The 20,726-nt window shown below is 56.1% G+C and overlaps 1 protein-coding gene across 1 annotated transcript in view; it reads left to right on the top strand.

Annotated features, from left to right (window-relative positions):
• Window positions 1-11,212, top strand: part of LOC138751040 (ceramide synthase-like) — a 34,210-nt gene extending 22,998 nt beyond the window's left edge. Inside the window, exons 2-4 of the mRNA XM_069913141.1 lie at window positions 7,230-7,443; window positions 8,944-9,039; window positions 9,486-11,212. Coding sequence (XP_069769242.1) covers window positions 7,230-7,443; window positions 8,944-9,039; window positions 9,486-9,770 — 595 coding nt within the window. The 3' untranslated portion in view covers window positions 9,771-11,212. The remainder of the gene's footprint in view (window positions 1-7,229; window positions 7,444-8,943; window positions 9,040-9,485) is intronic.
• The last annotated feature ends 9,514 nt before the right edge of the window (window positions 11,213-20,726 follow it).

The following is a 20,726-nucleotide window of genomic DNA, read 5'->3' as shown; positions in this document are numbered from 1 at the left end:
TGATCATTGTGTCTGAGACAGCACTGATCGCTCTGTGTGAGACGCAGGACTAATGAGTGTGTGCGAGATGCAGGACTCATCACTGTGCGAGATGCAGGACTCATCACTGTGTGAGATGCAGGACTGATCACTGTGAGATTCAGGACTGATCACTGTGTTAGATGTGCAGGAATGATCACTGTGTTAGAGGTAGGACTGATAACTGTGTGTGAGACGCAGGACTCATCGCTGAGTGGAGATGAAGGACAGATCACTGTGAGATGCAGGAATAAACATTGTGTGTGAGTGACGCAGGACTGGTCACTGTGTGAGAGACGCAGGACAGATCAATTTGTAAGATGCAGGACAGATCACTTTGTAAGATGCAGGACAGATCACTTTGTAAGATGCAGGACAGATCACTTTGTAAGATACAGGACAGATCACTTTGTAAGACGCAGGACTGATAGCAGTGTGTGAGGTACAGGACTGATCGCTGTGTGTGAGGTGCAGTATTGATCGCTGTGTGTGAGGTGCAGGACTGATCACTGTGTGTGAGATGCAGAACTTCTTGCTGTGTGGAGATAGAGGGCAGATCACTATAAGATGCAAGAATAAACATTTTGTGTGAGAGACCCAGGAATGATCACTGTGTGTGAGAAGCAGAACTCATCACTGTATGTTTGACACAGGACTGATCACTGTGTGTGAGATCCAGGACTAATGAGTGTGTGAAAAGCAGGTCTGATCACTGTGTGTGAGACGCAGGACTGATGTGTGTTGGAGATGGAGGACTGAACATTGTGTGTGATGCAGTACTGGTGACTGTGTGCGAGATGCAGGTCTGATTGTGTGTAATCTGCAGGACCGATCGCTGAGTGGGCATGCAGGACTGATAACTGTGTGTGTGAGACACAGGACTGACCACTATGCGTGAGACGCAGGACTGATGACTTTATGTGAGAAGTACGACTGATCATTGTGACTGAGACACAGCATTATTCGCTCTGTGTGAGACGCTGGACTGATCAGTGTGTGCGAGATGCAGGACTCATCACTGTGTGAGATGCAGGACTCATCACTGTGCGAGATGCAGGACTCATCACTGTGCGAGATGCAGGACATCACTGTGTGAGATGCAAGACTGAACATTTTGTGAGATTTAGGACTGATCACTGTGAGATTCAGGACTGATCACTGTGTTTGATCTGCAGGAATGATCACTGTGTTAGAGGTAGGACTGATAACTGTGTGTGAGACGCAAGACTGAACATCATGTGTGAGATGCAGGACAGATCACAGTGTGCGAGATGCAGAAATGATTGCTGTGGGTGAGATGCAGGATTGAAAATTGTGCAAGATGCAGGACTGATCGCCATGGGTGAGATGCAGGACTGATCGCCATGTGTGAGACACAAGACTGAACATTGTGTGTGTGACTCAGGACTGATCACTGTGTGCAGTTGCAGGACTGAACACTGTGTGGCGATGTCTGACAGATTGCTGTGTGTGAGATGCAGGACTGTTTGCATTGTGTGAGATGCAGGGCTGATCACTGTGCGTGAGACGCAGGACTGATGACTGTGTGTGAGGTGCAGGACTGATGGCTGTGTGTGAGGTGCAGGACTGATGGCTGTGCGTGAGGTGCAGGACTGATCGCTGTGCGTGAGGTGCAGGACTGATCGCTGTGCGTGAGGTGCAGGACTGATCGCTGTGCGTGAGGTGCAGGACTGATCGCTGTGCGTGAGGTGCAGGACTGATCGCTGTGCGTGAGGTGCAGGACTGATCGCTGTGCGTGAGTTGCAGGACTGATCGCTGTGCGTGAGGTGCAGGACTGATCGCTGTGTGTGAGGTGCAGGACTGATCGCTGTGTGTGAGATGCAGAACTTCTCGCTGTGTGGAGATAGAGGACAGATAACTATGAGATGCAGGAATAAACATTTTGTGTGAGAGACCCAGGACAGATCACTGTGTTGAGATGCAGGACAGATCACTCTGTGCACGGTGCGGGACTAATCGCAGTGTGTGAGGTGCAGGAATGATCGTCGTGTGTGAGATGCAGAACTAATGAGTATATGAAAAGCAGGTCTGATCACTGTGTGTGCGATGCAGGACTAATGAGTATATGAAAAGCAGGTCTGATCACTGTGTGTGAGATGCAGGACTGATAACTGTGTGTGAGATCCAGGACTAATGAGTGTGTGAAAAGAAGGTCTTATCACTGTGTGTGAGACGCAGGACTCATCGCTTTGTGGAGATGGAGGACAGATCACTGTGAGATGCAGAAATAAACATTGTGTGTGAGTGACGCAGGACTGGTCACTGTGTGAGAGACGCACGACAGATCACTTTGTAAGACGCAGGACTGATAGCAGTGTGTGAGGTGCAGGACTGATCGTCATGTGTGAGATGCAGAACTTATCGCTGTGTGTGAGACGCAGGACTGATCACTGTGTGTGAGACCCAAGACTATTGAGTGTGTGAAAAGCAGGTCTGATCACTGTGTGCGATCCAGGACTAATGAGTGTGTGAAAAGAAGGTCTGATCACTGTGTGTGAGACGCATGACTCATCGCTGTGTGGAGATGGAGGACAGATCACTATGAGATGCAGGAATAAACATTTTGTGTGAGAGACCCAGGAATGAATGTGTCTGAGAAGCAGAACTGATCATTGTGTGTGAGACGCAGGACTGATCACTGTGTGTGAGATCCAGGACTAATGAATGTGTGAAAAGCAGGTCTGATCACTGTGTGAGATCCATGACTAATAAGTGTGTGAAAAGCAGGTCGGATCACTGTGTGTGAGACGCAGGACTGATGTGTGTTGGAGATGGAGAACTGAACATTGTGTGCGATGCAGTACTGGTGACTGTGTGCGAGATGCAAGTCTGATCACTGTGTGCACGGTGCAGGACAATCGCTGTGTGTGAGGTGCAGGACTGATCGTCGTGTGTGAGATGCAGAACTTATTGCTGTGTGTGAGACGCAGGACTTATCACTGTGTGTGAGGCAGGACTGATCACTGTGAAACGCAGGACAGATCACTGTGTGCGAGATGCGGCATTCGATATTGTATGTGAGATGAAAGACAGATTATTGTATGTAGATGCAGGACTGATCGCTGTGTGTGAGACGCAGGATTCATCGCTGTGGCGAGATGCAGGATTGAACATTGTGTGTGAAACACAGGACTTGTGTGTGTTGGAGATGGACGACTTATTGTGTGCGATGCAGGACTGATCACCGTGTGCGAGATGCAGGACTGATCGTCGTGTGCGAGACGCAGGACTGATCACTGTGTGTAGATGGAAGAATAAACATAGTGTGTGAGAGACGCAGAAATGATCACTGTGTGTGAGGCAGGACTGATCACTGTGAAACGCAGGACAGATCACTGTCAATATAAAGTGTTCACAATCACTACTCTGCAAACACAGTCTTGGAGAACAGGTTCAGCTTTATTTTGGGTCTGCAGAGTCGGGTGTCTCTTAGTCCCAAGACACACCGGAGGTCCAGAATCATCATTCTTTTGTGCAGTTCAGTGCTCAATATCACCCCACCTTTCTTCCAATCGGAATTTCAATACCTTACAACCTTCCCCTTTTCCCTTCCATCCCTACAGATACCACACACCCTCCCTCATCATACATCGCATGTTATGTTAATTAGGCTGTCCCATCCTTAGGGGCGTCTAAGTTAATATTCATGTCTTTATTAAGCAAGGGCAATGGTGACTAAGGGATACCCTTGGCCAGTCAAAACCAGATTAATTCATCCTTGAGGTTTCTTACAAGTTAGTGATGTTTATTTTCAAGCTCTAATCTACATATTTTGCATTCCATCACCCTTCGCAGTTTATTCAGTTTATTCATCTTCAGCCATTTTTCACCACTGTGTGGGAGAGACGCAGGAATGATCACTGTGTGGAGATGCAGCACTGAATATTGTGTGTGAGATGCGGGACAGCTCACTGTGTGTAGATGCAGGACTGATCGCTGTGTGTGAGGCCCAGGACTGATTTCTGTGTGCGAGATGCAGGACTGAACATTGTGTGGGGATGTAGGTCTGATAGATGTGTGTGTTAGAAGCAGGACTGATCACTGTGTCTGAGAGACACAGGGCTCAACACTATGTGAGGGCTGAACACTGTCTGTGTAAGATGTAGGTCTGATCACTGTGTGTGCCAGATGCAAGAGTGATCAATGTATGTGAGAGATGCAGGGCTCCACAATCTCTGTGAGAGCCATAGGGTTGAACACTGTGTGTGAGAGATGCAGGACTGAACACTGTGTGTGCTAGATGCAAGAATGATTGATGTGTGTGAGAAGTAGGACTGATCCTGTGTGCGTGAGACGCGGGAATGGACATTGTGTGTGTGAGATGCAGGACTGAACACTGCACTTTCAAGACACAGGACTGAACACGGTCTGTGCCAGATGCAGGATTGAACGCTGTGTGTGCCAAACACACAACAGAAAACGGTGTGTGCTAAATACAGGACTGAATATGTGTGAGATGCAGGACTGAAACTGTGTATGCGAGAGATGCTGGAATGAATGTTGTGTGTGATACACAAGACAGAATGCAATGTGTGCAAGATGCAGGACTGAACACTGTGCGTGTGAGGCATCCTACTAAACACTGCAATATGCAGAACTGAACCTGCGTGTGCTATACGTATGTAGGAATGAACACTGAGTGCGCTTTCCATGGGACTGAACACTGCCCTGTGTGACAGAGCACATGAACTGTGTACAGGGGTGGACGCTTCCCACATTTGCTGTATGCAGGGCCAGGTGTGGACTGTTTTTGCTGTACATGGGGATGGATGCTGACTGTGTTTACTATATGAGGGGACCAGACGGACACTAACTGTGTTTGCTGTATGTGGGGACAGATGCTGACTGCATTTGCTGAACACGGGGCTGGATGCTACCTATGTTTATTGAACTCAGGGCTGGAAACTGATTGTGTTTGGTGTATGCAGGGACAGACACTGACTGCGTTTACTATATGCGGGGTCAAATGCTGTGTTTGGTGTATGCAGGGGTGGATGCTGACTGCATTTACTTTACATGGGATGGACGCTTACTGAGTTTTCTGGATGCATAGACAATGACTGCATTTGCATGCAGGGAGGGACACTGACTATGTTTTCTGTACACAAGGATGGATGCTGACTGCATTTGTTGTATGCAGTGATGGATTCTGGCTGCGTTTGCATTACATAGGTACGGACACTGACTACATTTGCTGCACACAGGGACAGACACTTCCTGCATTCGCCAACACGGAGCCAGACGCTGACTGCATTTGCTGTATGTGATGACAGATGTTGACAGTGTTTGGTGTATGCAGGGCAAGACGCTGACTGTGTTTGTTTTACGTGAGGACGGACACTGACTGCAATTGCTGTATGCAGGTATAGATGCTGACTGTGTTTGTTGTACGTTGTCTGGATGCTGCCTATGTTTGCTGAACACGGGGCCAGATGCTGATTGTGTTTAGTGTATGCGGGGCTGGACACTGACTGCATTTGCAGTATGTGGGGATGAAAGCTGACTGCATTTGCTGTATGCGGTTACAGACACTGACTCCGTTTGCTGTATGTTTGTAGATACTTGCTGCCTTTGATGTATGTGGGTAAAGACACTGGCTGCGCTTGCTGTATGTGGGGACAGACGCTGGCTGTGTTTCCTCTATTCGGGTATACGCTGGCTGCGTTTGCTGTATGCGGATAGACGCTGGCTGCATTTGCTGTATGCGGGGACAGAGACTGGCTGCGTGTGCTGTATGCCGGGACAGCACTGACTGCGTTTGGTGTATGCAGGTACAGACTCTGGCTGCATTTGCTGTATGCAGGGACAGATGCTGGCTGTGTTTGCTGTATGCAGGAACAGATGCTGGCTGCATTTGCTGTATGCAGGTACAGACGCTGGCCGCATTTGATGTATGTGAGTACAAACACTGGCTGCATTTGCTGCATACAGACACTGACTGCGTTTGCTGTATGTGGGTATAGACGCTGACTGCGTTTGCTGTATGCGGGTACAGACGCTGGCTGCGTTTGTTGTATGCAGGTACAGTCACTGGCTGCGTTTGCTGTATACAGGTAGATGCAGGCTGTGTTTGCTGTATGTGATTACAGTCACTGGCTGCGTTTGCTGTATGTGGGGACAGACGCTGGCTGCGTTTGCTGTATGCGGGGACAGACGCTGGTTGTGTTTCCTGTATTCGGGTAGACGCTGGCTGCGTTTCCTGTATGCGGGGACAGAGACTGGCTGAGTTTGTTGTATGCGGGGACAGATGCTGGCTGCGTTTGCTGTATGCAGGTACAGACTCTGGCTGCATTTGCTGTATGTGGGGACAGGTGCTGGCTGCATTTGCTGTATGCAGGTACAGACACTGGCTGAGATTGCTGTATGCGGGTTCAGACACTGGCTGCGTTTACTGTACGTGGGGATGAATGCTGGTTTTGTTGGCTTTACGCGGAGCTGGACACTGACTGCATTTGCTGTACGAGGGGCTGGACACTGACTGTGTTTGCTCTATGCAGGGTTGATGCTGACAGACACAGATTGGATTTTCTGTATACGTGAACGGACATGGACTGCTTTTGCTGTACATGTGAACTGATGTGGACAGCGTTTGCTGTACCGGTGAAATGACGCGGACTGCATTTGGTGTATGGGTGAATGGATGTGGACTGCATTTGCTGTACGTGGGGATGGAAGCTGGCTTTTTTGGCTGTACACGGAGCTGGATGCTATCTGCATTTGCTGTTCATGGGGCTGGACACTGACTGCATTTGCTGTACGAGGGGCTGGACACTGACTGTGTTTGCTCTATGCAGGGTTGATGCTGACAGACACAGATTGGATTTTCTGTATACGTGAACGGACATGGACTGCTTTTGCTGTACATGTGAACTGATGTGGACAGCGTTTGCTGTACCGGTGAAATGACGCGGACTGCATTTGGTGTATGGGTGAATGGATGTGGACTGCATTTGCTGTACGTGGGGATGGAAGCTGGCTTTTTTGGCTGTACACGGAGCTGGATGCTATCTGCATTTGCTGTTCATGGGGCTGGATATTGACTGCATTTGCTGTACATGTGAATGGACACAGACTGCGTTTGCAGTACACGTGAATGGACGTGGACTGCATTTGCTATACGGGTGAACGGACGCTGACTGTGTTCTGGGTGAATCTGCATGCTGACCCCTCCCCCATGTCTTCGTTTCCAGGCACTGGTTGACCAACACCTACGTGCTGTTTGCGGTGCCGTACTTTGTCTACGACATCTATGCAATGTACCTGTGCCACTGGCATAAGCGGCGGGTGAAGGGGCACGAGATGGTGTTGAGGCGCTCCACTGTGCTGCGTTCCTACCTCCGCAAGGACCTGCTGATGATCATCCACCACAGCTTCATGTTCCTGGTCTGCTTCCCCGTCTCCGTGGTGAGTCGTGGTCTGGGGTAGGGATGGAGGGTGCGAGGGTTTTCACCACACCCGTACGGGGGGGGATTGGGGGAGTGTGATCTTGGAATGTCAGGGACAAGCCTAGAACATCAGATACTTCTGGGATCAACAGACAATCTTGGGAATATCAGTCACTCCAGGGAACATCCGACCCAGAGAACATGACAGCAGACAGGCCCTTTAGCCCTTCTAGTCTATGCTGCATTATTATCTAGCTGGGACCCACTGATCTGCAACCAGTCCATAAGACGTTACCCCTAAACTTCTCCCCTTTCACCCTTAACCAATGTCCTCTGGTTTGTGTCTCACCCCCCCACCCCCCACTTCAATGGGAAAAACCGACCTATATTTACTCTGTCTGTCCCCTTCATAATTTTAAACCCCTTGATCAAATCTCCCCTCATTCTACGTTCCAGGGAATAAAGTCTCAACCTGTTTAACTTTTCCCTCAGTTCCTGTAGTCCGGGCAACATCCTAGTAAATCTTCTCTGCATCTTTCTATCTTATTGAGATCTTTTCTGTAGTTCGGTGACCAAATCTGCACAAAATGCTCCAAATTTTTTTTGGCCTCACAATGTCTTGTACAACTTTACCATAACATCCCAACTCCTGTACTCGATACTTTGATTTATGAAGGCCAAAGTCTCTCTTTACAACCCTGTCCACCTGTGACGCCTCATTCAGGGAATCATGTATCTGTATCCCCAGATCCCTCGGTTCTACCGTACTCCTCAGTGCCAGACCGTTCACCATGGACATTCTTGGTTTGTCCTTCCAAAATGCAACACCTTGCCCATGCCGGCATTAAATTCCATCGGCCATTTTTCCAGCTGGTCCAGATCCCTCTGCAAACTTTGGAAACCTTCCTCTCTGTCCACAACTTCTCCAATCTGTGTCATCTGTAAACCTGCTGATCCAATTCACCACATAATTGATATCGATGACAAACAGCGATGGTCCCAGCACCGACCCCTGAGGGACCCCTCTGGTCACTAGAAGCATCTTCCACCACTGCCCTCTGGCTTCTCCCATCCAGCCACTGTCGAATCAAGTTCACAACTTCACCATGAATACCCAGCATCTGAACCTTCCTGACTAACCTCCCAGTGAGACGTGGTCTAAGGTGACCAGAGACACTCTCAGGAATGTCAGAACCTTGCTGGGGGAGTGGGAGGGAAAAAGGGAAAAGTGGAGGAAGAGGGGGGGGGAAGAGAGTAGAAGGATAGAAAGGGAAGAGAGAGGGGAGAAGGGGGGAGGGGAGATGGGGAGAAAGAGGGGAAGGGCTAATGGGGGAGTGAGGAGGGAGAACAGGAGATGGGGAGAGGGAGGAGTGGGGGAGGCAAGACAGCAACTCCGCGGACACAGAAGTGAGAATCGACCCTGGGGTCTGGTGGGGGTTCTCCTCCCCTGACTTCGCCCCTCCCCACCCCATCCCCATATTGACCTGCCACCCCCCCCCCGCCTCCTCTCTCTCCGCAGTTCCTCCGCGAGGGCCGGGGAGACTACTTTGTGGGGTGCCTGTTCATGGCGGAGGTCAGCACGCCGTTCGTGTGCCTGGGCAAGATCCTCATCCAGGTATGGTGATCTTGGGGAGCCGAACCCTTGTCCAGGAGGGAAGTGAGGTGGGAGGGAGAGCAATTCCTCTTGGGGCTCCCAGCAGTTCCCCTCTGCCCTCCCTTCCCACCCCAGACCCTTCTCTTTCCCACTCCCCCCACCCCAGACCCTTCTCCCCCCGCCAGAATCTTCTCCCTTCCTCTCCACCCCGGACCCTCCTCTCTCTCTCAACCCCAAATCCTTTTCCCCCTCCAGCTCTATGGGAAGGACGGTGGATCTATTTCTTGGTGCCAGGCATTTATTGTGACCCCCTCCTGATGTGAGATTCCAGGGTCTGTGACCTCACTAACCTGTCACCCCCTCTATCTCCCTTCCACTCCCCTCTCCCCCTCCACTTCTCTCTCTCCATCTTTCCCTCCACTTCTCTCTCCCCTCTTTCCCTCTCCCCCTCTCCTCTCCCCGTACAGTACCGCCAGCAACACACCCTGCTCCACAAGCTGAATGGTGTGCTGATGCTCCTGACCTTCTTCACCTGCCGCGTGGCCCTTTTCCCCTACCTGTACTGGGTGTACGGGCAGCACATGGGGCTTCCACTCCTCCGGGTGCCCCTGGAGGTGCCTGCGCATGTTAACCTGGCGGCTGCGCTGCTGCTGGCCCCCCAGATCTACTGGTTCACCCTTATCTGCCGTGGAGCGCTCCGTCTGTTCCACCGCTCTGGGAGCAGGGGCCCCGATGGCTGTGTCCCCGACTAGTGTGGGAGGGGTGAGAGGGGGTGTCATCTCCTTCTCTCAGGGGGAGAGGGGTGTCACCTCCCTCACTAAGGGGAGAGGGTTGTTACCACTCCCTCAGGAGGAGAGGGGTGTCACCTCCCTCTCTCGGGGGAGAGGGGTGTTACCACTTCCTCAGGGGGAGAGGGGTGTCACCACCTTCTGGGGGGGGGGGGGAAAGAGGGGTGTCACCTCCCTCTCTGGGGGGAAGGAGTGTCACCTCCCTCTCTAGGGGATGGAGAGGTGTCAGCTCCTTCTCTGGGGGAGGGGTGTCACCTCCCTCTGTAGGTTAGAGAGGGGTGTCAGCTCCCTCTCTAGGGGGCTGATGGGTTTCTCCGTCTTCTCACTTGGTCAGTGGGTGGGTGGCAAAGGATCGCAACTCCCTGACTGAGGGATAGGGGGTTTCACCAAGCACTATTTCCCCACCCAGGGCTGGGAGGGGGCAATCCCAACCTCCCTGATTGCCCTCCCTGGCTGAGAATGGGGAAGGTTCAAAGAGGTAAGGTAGAGGTCAGTGTGGGGTCAGCAAGGGGTCAGAGGTCAGGGAGCAGTCAGGGGTGTGTCAGTGACAGGTCAGGGTTGGGGCAGTGGGAAGTCAGCTTTGAGTCAAGGAAGGAGTGAAGGGTCAGGGAGGGAGTCAGTGAGGGGTCGAGATAGGTCAGAAGTGGTTCAGGGAGGAGTCAGGACAGGTCAGGGAAGGGGTTGGTGAGAGGTCAGTGTGGTGTCAGGGAAGGGGTCAGGACAGGTCAGGGAGAGGTCGGGATAGGTCAGGAGTGGTTCAATGAGGGGTCGGGACAGATCAGGAGTGGGTCAGTGTGGGGCTGAGGAGTGAAAGATCCGGAATGGGTCAGTGTGGAGTCAGGGAGGTATCAGGGCTGGGATGTATTCTCGGAGCCCCTCCTCACCTTCGCCCACTCTGTAGGGTATTTATTCCAGAGTTTGCTGCTGTAAATATTTATTGACTATTTATTACTGGGGGAGGGGAGTGAGTGGAAGGCCAGCGTTTCAGCCACAAGTCCCTCTCAACGGACCCAACACTATCCCATCAGGAGGGGATGCACAGAACAGAGAGAGGAAGGCAAAGATTCCCCGTCCTACCCCTCAAACCCATCTCTCTCCCCCCCCACCTCCCTCCCCCTCACTGTCTCTCCCCCTCTCCCTCTTTTTCTCCCCTCTCTTTCTCTCCCCCTCTTGTTCTTTTCCCTCCCTCTCCCTCCACCCTCAATCGACAAGACAGCGTGGTCCGCAGGAAGAGGCTTGAGAGCAGGAAGATGGAGAGGCCACTCTCCGAATGCCCCTGGAGCTCCTTGGGACATATGTGAGGGGACCGCTGGCAGGGAGATGCCCGGGCTGTGACATACTGTACACAAAAATGTTTCATAATTCTGTAAAGTTCCTGTTGTATCCATAAAACCCTTCAACAGTGACTGGGATCTGTCTTCTCTCTGCATAAGCACTCATTTGCCCTCATTCTGGTGGTAAAGAGGGAGGATATGGTGAGGTAAGAGATGGGAAGGTGTGAGGGGACGGGGGGGGGGGGGGGGGAGGAAGGGAGGACAGACGGATTCCAATCCCCACCCAGGCATCTGATTGACTGCTGAGCTGTGGGTCCATGAGGGAAAAGTTGCGGGCGGTTGTGACCTGCCTGGAACCCTGTGTGATGTCACCAGGGTGGAGAGGGTCACGACTCCTGGCACTTAATGCCCCCTGGCTCAGCCATGTGGCTGATTGCTGAGCTCCATGGGATCTTCTTGTGTGCACTGGTGGCAGCTTCTCTTTCCTGTAGGTTCCACATGACCCATGACCCCTCACCCTAGCGTTGGGGATTAATGGGGGGGTGGTGGGTGGTGACCCAGGAATTCGGGGCAGAACCTCATGACCCATGAGGTCGGGGAGTGATTCATTCACCAATGCGCAACCTTGCGACCCAGTTGTCAATGCTTGATGTGGGTGCAGGTTGTGACCCTGGGTCATTTCACCAGGTCATGACCCCCCCCCCCCACACCAGATGGGGGAATCAGTGCTTAATCTTGTGACCCTTGACTTTGGCAGTACCAGGCAGGACGCCTCAGACTCCTGTTCAGGTGCCTTTGTCAACGGCAGCCTCCCCTGATCGCTCCCGGGGGCCTGGACACCTGTGGTGGGATTACGGAGACACCGATGAGCAACAAATCAAGCAGACCTATCATTGGATCAATGAGACCCCCGATCTGCCTGAGAGTGAGTCCCAGAAACCCACCCACACTCCCGGCATGCACCAAGGTCTGCCCAACACTCTGCGGGGAAGGGGTTCAGTCATGGAACCGAGGAAATAATTTAGAAGGGGGAAAGAGAGTGAGTGGTGGGAGGGAGGAGGAGAGGGAAAGAGGGGGAGAGGGAGCGAGGGAAAGGGAGAGGAGGATACATGGATGGAGTGAGTGGAGAGAATGAATCAGCCACGTCACTGCCCAGTAATCCCGTTTGGGGGGGGGGAGGGAAAGAGAGGAGATGGAGAGACAGGAGAGCATGGGGTCACCAGCCAGAGTTCCTGCTCCCTATCACTGCTGCTCCCTATCACTGCCCAAGGACCCCTGGGGTTAGAAAGAAGGAGCAGGGTGGTAAGTAGAGCTGGGCTGGTGGTCCTTGTGGCAATGGTGAGATGGAACTGGGGGAACTGACCCCGGAGAGAGGGAGATGGGACTGGGGGAAAGGACCCCGGGGCGGGGGTGATGGCATTGGGGGAACGGACCCTGGGGCGGGGGGGGGGGGATGGGATTGGGGGAACGGACCCCGGGGTGGGGTGGGGGATGGGATTGGGGGAACGGACCCTGGGGCGGGGCGGGGGGGGATGGGATTGGGGGAACGGACCCCGGGGTGGGGGGGGATGGGATTGGGGGAACGGACCCCGGGGCGGGGTGGGATGGGATTGGGGGAACGGACCCCGGGGTGGGGTGGGATTGGGGGAAAGGACCCCGGGGCGGGGGGGGGGATGGGATTGGGGGAAAGGACCCCGGGGCGGGGGGGGGGATGGGATTGGGGGAAAGGACCCCGGGCGGGGGTGATGGGATTGGGGGAAAGGACCCCGGGCGGGGGTGATGGGATTGGGGGAAAGGACCCCGGGCGGGGGTGATGGGATTGGGGGAAAGGACCCCGGGCGGGGGTGATGGGATTGGGGGAACGGACCCCGGGGCGGGGGTGATGGGATTGGGGGAACGGACCCCGGGGCGGGGGGGATGGACCCCGGGGCGGGGGGGATGGAATTGGGGGAACGGACCCCGGGGCGGGGGGGATGGGATTGGGGGAACGGACCCCGGGGCGGGGGGATGGGATTGGGGGAACGGACCCCGGGGCGGGGATGATGGGATTGGGGGAACGGACCCCGGGGCGGCGGTGATGGGATTGGGGGAACGGACCCCGGGGCGGCGGTGATGGGATTGGGGGAACGGACCCCGGGGCGGCGGTGATGGGATTGGGGGAACGGACCCCGGGGCGGCGGTGATGGGATTGGGGGAACGGACCCCGGGGCGGGGCTGATGGGATTGGGGGAACGGACCCCGGGGCGGGGGTGATGGGATTGGGAGAACGGACCCCGGGGCGGGGGTGATGGGATTGGGGGAACGGATCCCGGGGCGGGGGTGATGGGATTGGGGGAACGGATCCCGGGCCGGGGGTGATGGGATTGGGGGAACGGACCCCGGGGCGGGTGTGATGGGATGGGGTTGATGGGATTGGGGTTGATGGGATTGGGGGAACGGACCCCGGGGCGGGGGTGATGGGATTGGTGGAACAGACCCCGGGGCGGGGTTGATGGGATTGGAGGAACGGACCCCGGGGCAGTGGAGATGGCATTGGGGGAACGGACCCCGGGGCGGGATGGGATTGGGGGAACGGACCCCGGGGCGGGGCGGGGGGGGATGGGATTGGGGGAACGGACCCCGGGGCGGGGTGGGATGGGATTGGGGGAAAGGACCCCGGGGCGGGGGGGGGGTTGTGATTGGGGGAAAGGACCCCGGGCGGGGGTGATGGGATTGGGGGAAAGGACCCCGGGCGGGGGTGATGGGATTGGGGGAACGGACCCCGGGGCGGGGGGGATGGAATTGGGGGAACGGACCCCGGGGCTGGGTGGATGGGATTGGGGGAACGGACCCCGGGGCGGGGGGATGGGATTGAGGGAACGGACCCCGGGGCGGGGATGATGGGATTGGGGGAACGGACCCCGGGGTGGCGGTGATGGGATTGGGGGAACGGACCCCGGGGCGGCGGTGATGGGATTGGGGGAACGGACCCCGGGGCGGCGGTGATGGGATTGGGGGAACGGACCCCGGGGCGGCGGTGATGGGATTGGGGGAACGGACCCCGGGGCGGCGGTGATGGGATTGGGGGAACGGACCCCGGGGCGGGGGTGATGGGATTGGGGGAACGGACCCCGGGGCGGGGGTGATGGGATTGGGGGAACGGACCCCGGGGCGGGGGTGATGGGATTGGGGGAATGGACCCCGGGGCGGGTTGATGGGATTGGGGGAACGGACCCCGGGGCGGGGGTGATGGGATTGGGGGAACGGACCCTGGGGCGGGGGTGATGGGATTGGGGGAACGGACCCCGGGGCGGGTGTGATGGGATTGGGGGAACGGACCCCGGGGCGGGTGTGATGGGATGGGGAAACGGACCCCGGGGCGGGGGTGATGGGATTGGGGTTGATGGGATTGGGGGAACTGACCCCGGGGCTAGGGTGATGGGATTGGGGGAACGGACCCCAGGGCGGGGGTGATGGGATTGGGGGAACGGACCCCGGGGCGGGGGTGATGGGATTGGTGGAACAGACCCCGGGGCGGGGTTGATGGGATTGGGGGAACGGACCCCGGGGCAGTGGAGATGGCATTGGGGGAACTGACCCCGGGGCGGGGGAGATGGCATTGGAGGAACTGACCCCGGGGCGGGGGAGATGGCATTGGGGGAACTGACCTTGCTCCCCTCCCCCCACTCCCCTAGACACCCTGGAGCCTATGATGAAGATGGTGGTGGCAGGATCGTTCTGTTCGCTCTTTGCCTTCATGCTTGGTCTGATCCTCTGCTTCCGGTTAGTGTAGGATGTTGCGGGGCGGGGGGGAGGGGGGGGGGGGATGGAGGGAGGGAGATGACAGAGGGATGCAGGAAGTAGGATGTTGGGGCAAGATGGAAGGGAAGAGGCAGGGGGAAGGCGAGAGGGAGAAGGGGGTGTGGAGAGGGAGTGGTTGAGGCAGGAAGAAAGTGAGTGGGAGGGAGGGGTGGGATTGGTGTGGAGGGAGGGAGGGGGTAAGGGCAGGGCTAGGTGAGGGAGGAATTGAGGTGGTGATGGGGAGGGTGAAGGTTTGAGTGAGGAGGTCAGAGAGGGAACGGAGGGGGAAGGGTTGTGAGGTAGATCGAGGGAGGGCAGAAGTAGGGAGGAAGGCAGAGAGGGAGGGAGAGTGAGGGGTGGGGAGAGGGAGGACAGGTGGAGGATGGTCTGGGAGGAACTGTTAATGACCTCTTCCCTGACCGTTCGTCCTCCTCTCTGTTCCACAGATGATCCCCCTACCCGCACCAAGCTGAGAGTGAGGACTTGATTGAGTTGAACACACCTCATTTCACACATATTTTTAAATAAAATTTTGATTTGTTTTGGTGAAAATACACTTTTTACTCTGTCCGGTTGAGGTCCCAGGTACAACACACAAAGTTCCTTCCGCATCTTGCCCGCAATGTAACCCTCCCCTTACACCCAGGGAGGACTTTAAGGGCTCCCAAGGCAGTCGATGTATTGGAGGAGTTCAGAGGGAGAGGAGCAGGTGGGACCAGTGTGGGTGGGACAGATCCATGGATGCGATGGGTTTAGAGGGATAGGAACTGGTGGGACCAGTGTGGGTGGGACAGATCCATGGATGGGACGGGTTTGAGGGATGGGGCAGGTGGGACCAGTGTGGGTAGGACAGGTCCATGGTGGGAGGGGTTTAGAGGGATAGGGGCAGGTGGGACCAGTGTGGGTGGGACACATCCATGGATGGGACGGGTTTAGAGGGATGGGGCAGGTGGGACCAGTGTGGGTGGGACAGATTCATGGATGGGATGGGTTTAGAGGAATGGGGCAGGTAGGACCAGTGTGGGTAGGACAGGTCCATGGATGGGAGGGGTTTAGAGGGATGGGGCAGGTGGGACCAGTGTGGGTGGGACAGATCCATGGATGGGATGGGTTTAGAGGAATTGGGCAGGTAGGACCAGTGTGGGTAGGACAGGTCCATGGATGGGAGGGGTTTAGAGGGATAGGGGCAGGTGGGACCAGTGTGGGTGGGACAGATCCATGGATGGGACGGGTTTAGAGGGATGGGGCAGGTGGGACCAGTGTGGGTAGGACAGGTCCATGGATGGGAGGGGTTTAGAGGAATAGGGGCAGGTGGGACCAGTGTGGCTGGGGACTTTTTGATGGGTGTATGGCTGGGTGAGAGATGTTTCACATGAGCAAGTTATCGCATACATGTTCCACTGCTGTCTCTCGAAGCCTGTGTGGTGTCAGCCTTCTCCCCTGCCTCCCGAGGAAAGGAGGGAGTAGATGGCGAGTGAGTGTGGATTCAGCACTCGGTCACCGGAGGCGGATCTCGAAGCAGATGCAGTTGATGCTCTCACAGTCCGGGAGCTGAAAGGCACAGGCACAGTCGCAGAGGGGAGCAGTTCCACAGGGTAGGCACATCCTGCAATGACAGTCCTGGGGGGGGGGGGGGGAGAGGGTAGAAAGGTTGAGGGGGGAAGAGAGAGGGATGGAGAAAGTGTGAGAGAGAGGGAGAGTAAAAGGGTGGGAGGAGAGGGAGAGGGAAGAGAGTGGGAAGGAGAGGGGAAGAGAGAGAGTGGGGGGTGTGCAATCGTCCCAGGTGAAGACGTTGGGGCTGAGCGGTTGAGAATTGGGGGCACCAGAGTCAGGGTTTGGGGCTGGGATCAGGGATGAGTGGTCTAAGGTTAGGTGTGAGGGGTTCTGGGTCAGAGGTCTAGGATCACAGGCAAGAGTTCCAGGGGTGAGGTCCAGGGATGAGGTTAGGGTCAGGGGTAAGAGGTCAGGGGTGAGGTGTTCAAAGTCAGGGGTCAGCAGTGGAGTCTGGGCCACTCACCTGTCCCCGGGGGCAGCAATGGTCCAGACACTGAGTTAAGGTGGGCACCCAACAGTCGCAGGTCTGGGCCAGAGCGAGAGCCCACTCCGAGCCGGGTCCCGGTTCTCCCTCCGCACAGGCACTACACTCGGCACAGGACCCCCGGGCCTGGGGAGCAGATGGGGGGAGGGGGTAGGAGAGAGGGGGGCAAAAGAGGGGGAAAGTCAGGTGGCTGTGTTATCCCAACACCATCAACTTGCCCTCTTCCCCTCTCTCCCACTCCTCTCTCTTCCCCTCTCTCCACCATCCCCCCCTCCTCTCCTCTCCCCCACACCATCTCCCCCCCTCACCAGCAGCCACTGACGGACAACGACCACCATCAAGACCAGGACCAGGTAGATGGTGACTGCGAGCATCACGATCCCAGGGACAGGTAGCAGGAGGCCGGGGGAAGAGGCTGTGATGGGGGGTGGGCTCCTCATCGTTCAAAGCTGCAGGCAGAGTGAGCAGGGGTCCTGGTTAACCAGTGCAACATCCTACTCAATGGGCTGGACTACCAAGAACTTGACCAACAGTCACCCCTTCTCTCTCCTCACTCTCTTCCCTCTCTCCCTCAGTCTCCCCCTCACCTCTCCCCCTTCATCTCTCCCTCACTCTCCTTTCCTCTCTCCCCTCCATCTCCCTGTCTCCCCTCTCCTTCAATCTCCCCCTGACTCTCTTCTCCCTGTCCCCTCTCTCTCTAGAACATAGAACAATGCAGTTTAGTACAGGCCCTTTGGCCCTCGACCTTGTGCTGACCCAGATATTCCTTCCAAAAACTAAACCCTCCATTTTTTTTCCATCCGTGTGTCTAAAAGTCTCAATCACCTCCAATGTCCCAGCCTCCACCTGGCAATGCATTCGAGGCCCCCACAACTCTCTGTGTAAAAAAACTTCCCCTTGACGTCTCCCCTAAACTTCCCTCCCTCCACTTTGTACACAAGTCCTCTGGTGTTTGCTGATCCCACCCTGGGAAACAAGCGCTGACTGTCCACCCTATTGACGCCTCTCAGAATCTTGTCAACCTCTATCAAGTCTCCTCTCATTCTTCTACGCTCCAAGAGAAAAGTCCCAGCTCTGCAAACCTTCCCTCATAAAACTTGTTTCCCAATCCAGGCAACGTCCTGGTGAATCTCCTCTGCCCCCCTCTCCATAGCTTTCACATCCTTCCTGTAATCAATCGGTTGTTCCTGCCTCATCCCTTCGTAATTCACCCTTTACCAGTTAATCACTTTCCCAGTTTGACTGTTTATATCCTTTTCTGTAGCTATGTTGAAGCTTAGGGAGTTGTGGTCACTCCCACCAAACTGCTCCCCCACCAAGAGGTTGGCCACCTGACCAGGTTAATTCCCCAGAATCAAATCCCATTCGGCCTCTCCTCCCGTCGGATGGTCCACACACACATTGTGTCAGGGATCCTTCTGGGTCACACCTGACCAACTCAGCCCCATCTACCTTTCTTGCAGTCAGTAGATCTCAGTCAATATTTGAGAAGTTGACTTAACGACAACCCTGTATCTCCTGCACCATTCCAAAATCTGTCTGCTTATCTGCTGCTCTTTGGTGTCCCGAGGGCTATTTGGGGGCCTATAGACCACACCCAGCACAGTGATGGCTCCCTTCCTATTTCTGACTTCCACCCCCACCGACTCAGTGGACCCTCCCTCTGCAACGTCCTCCCTTTCCGTCGCCGTGATATGGCCTCTGACCAGTAATGTTACTTCAAATCCCCTCCCCCCTCTCTTACCTCCCATCCTATACCTTTTAAAACACCTAAACCCCGACACCTGCATCAGCCGATCCTGCCCTCCCTCCAGCCAAGTCTCAGTAACGGCCACAACGTCGTAGTTCCATGTTCTGATCCCCTTTATTCCTAATACTCCTCGTGATAAAAGACAGATTTCAAACCTTCCCTCTCCTCACACACCCCCTTCTCTTCCTATCCGATACCCTCCCCTTTCTTTCTCCTTCCCCCTCATCCCACCTCCCCTCCTCTCTCATCCCCCTCATCTCACCTCCCCCCCCCCTTCTCAATCACCCCTTTCCCTCACCCTCTCCGCCCGGTCACCGCGCATGCGCCTCCCCGCCATACGTCTAGGCGCATAGCTGATCGACCCGTCACCCATAGCAACTCGCCCCAGCCAATCAACGCACCCGCCGCGACCGAGACGTGAATTGTAACCAATCGGAGCGAATGAAGAGATGCGCACGACACCCACCTGCCGATTGGACCGGAGTGGCGGCCAATGGGAGCCGTGGTAGGAGATCGTAAATACCCAATGGGAGGTGGCATTGGTGGGGGGGGGGGGGGAAGAGAAGGTAACCGAGAGGGTGAAATGCAGTGGATCACAGGGGTGGAGACAGAGCATCCCAGGGTTTCAAGGGACCCAGGGATGCAGAGCAAGGTCCCAAGCGTGGGGCGCAAAGGGAGATCCCGGGGTGGGGTACATAGGGATGACCCGGGGGTGGGGTTCAGGGAGATGTCCCGGGGTTCAGGTACGTGGGTACAGAGGGAGATCCCAGGTTGGGGTGCAGAAGGGGATCCTGGGGGTCAGGTAAATGGGTACAGAGAGAGATCCCGGGGTGGGGTGCAGAGGGAGATCCCTGGGGTGGGGTACAGAGGGAGATCCCGGGGTGGGGTAAAGAGGGATGTCCTCGGGGGTGGGGTACGGAGGGATGTCCCGGGGTTGGGTGCGGAGTACAGAGGGATGTCCCGGGGTGGGATGCAGAGGGAGATCCCAGGGTTCAGGTACATGGGTACAGAGGTAGATCCCGGGTTGGGATGCAGAGGGAGATCCCGGGGTGGGGTAAAGTGGGATGCCCTGGGGGTGGGGTAAAGAGGGATGTCCATGGGGGTGGGGTAAAGAGGGATGTCCCCGGGGGTGGGGTACAGAGGGATATCCCAGGGTGGGGTGCAGAGTACAGAGGGATGTCCCGGGGTGGGGTGTGGAGTGCAGAGGGAGATCCTGGGGTGGGGTACAGAGGGATGTCCCAGGGGTAGGGTACAGAGGATGGGGTACCGAAGGATGTCCCGGGGTGGGGTGCAGAGTACAGAGGGAGATCCTAGGGTGGGGTGCGGAGTAGAGGGATGTCCCGGGGGTGGGATATGGAGGGATGTCCTTGGGGTGGGGTACAGAGGGATGTCCTGGGGTGGGGTGCAGAGTACAGAGGGATGTCCTGGGGGTGGGGTACAGAGGGATGTCCCAAGGTGGGGTGCGAAGTTCAGAGGGATGTCCCGGGGGTGGGGTACGGAGGGATTTCCCGGGGTGGGGTGCGGAGTACAGAGGGAGATCCTGGGGTGGGGTACAGAGGGATGTCCCAGGGGTAGGGTACAGAGGGATGTCCCGGGGGTGGGGTACAGAGGGATGTCCCGGGGTTGGGTGCGGAGTACAGAGGGAGATTCTGGGGTGGGGTATGGAGGGATGTCCCGGGGGTGGGGTACAGAGGGTGGGGTACAGGGGGATGTCCCGGGGTGGGGTGTGGAGTACAGAGGGATGTCCCGGGGGTGGGGTACGGAGGGATTCCAGGATGGGTACAGAGGGAGTTCCGGTGGTGGGTGCAGAGGGAGATCCCGGAGTTGGGGTGCGGAGAAATGTCCCGGGGGTGGGGTACAGAGGGAGGTTCTGGGGTGGGGTGCGGAGTACTGAGGGATGTCCCAGGGTGGGGTGCGGAGGGATGTCCCGGGGTGGGGTGCGGAGGGAGATATTGGGGTAGGGTGCAGAGGGAGATCCTGGGGTGGGGTAAAGAGGATTATCCCGGGGATGGGGTAAAGAGGGATGTCCCCGGGGGTGGGGTACAGAACGATGTCCCAGGGTGGGGTACAGATGGATG

Source organism: Narcine bancroftii, unplaced genomic scaffold (genome assembly GCF_036971445.1).
Source record: "Narcine bancroftii isolate sNarBan1 unplaced genomic scaffold, sNarBan1.hap1 Scaffold_625, whole genome shotgun sequence".
Lineage (NCBI taxonomy): Eukaryota > Metazoa > Chordata > Chondrichthyes > Torpediniformes > Narcinidae > Narcine > Narcine bancroftii.
Note: the sequence above shows the minus strand (reverse complement) of the source record. Positions and strands in the feature narration are given on the sequence as shown.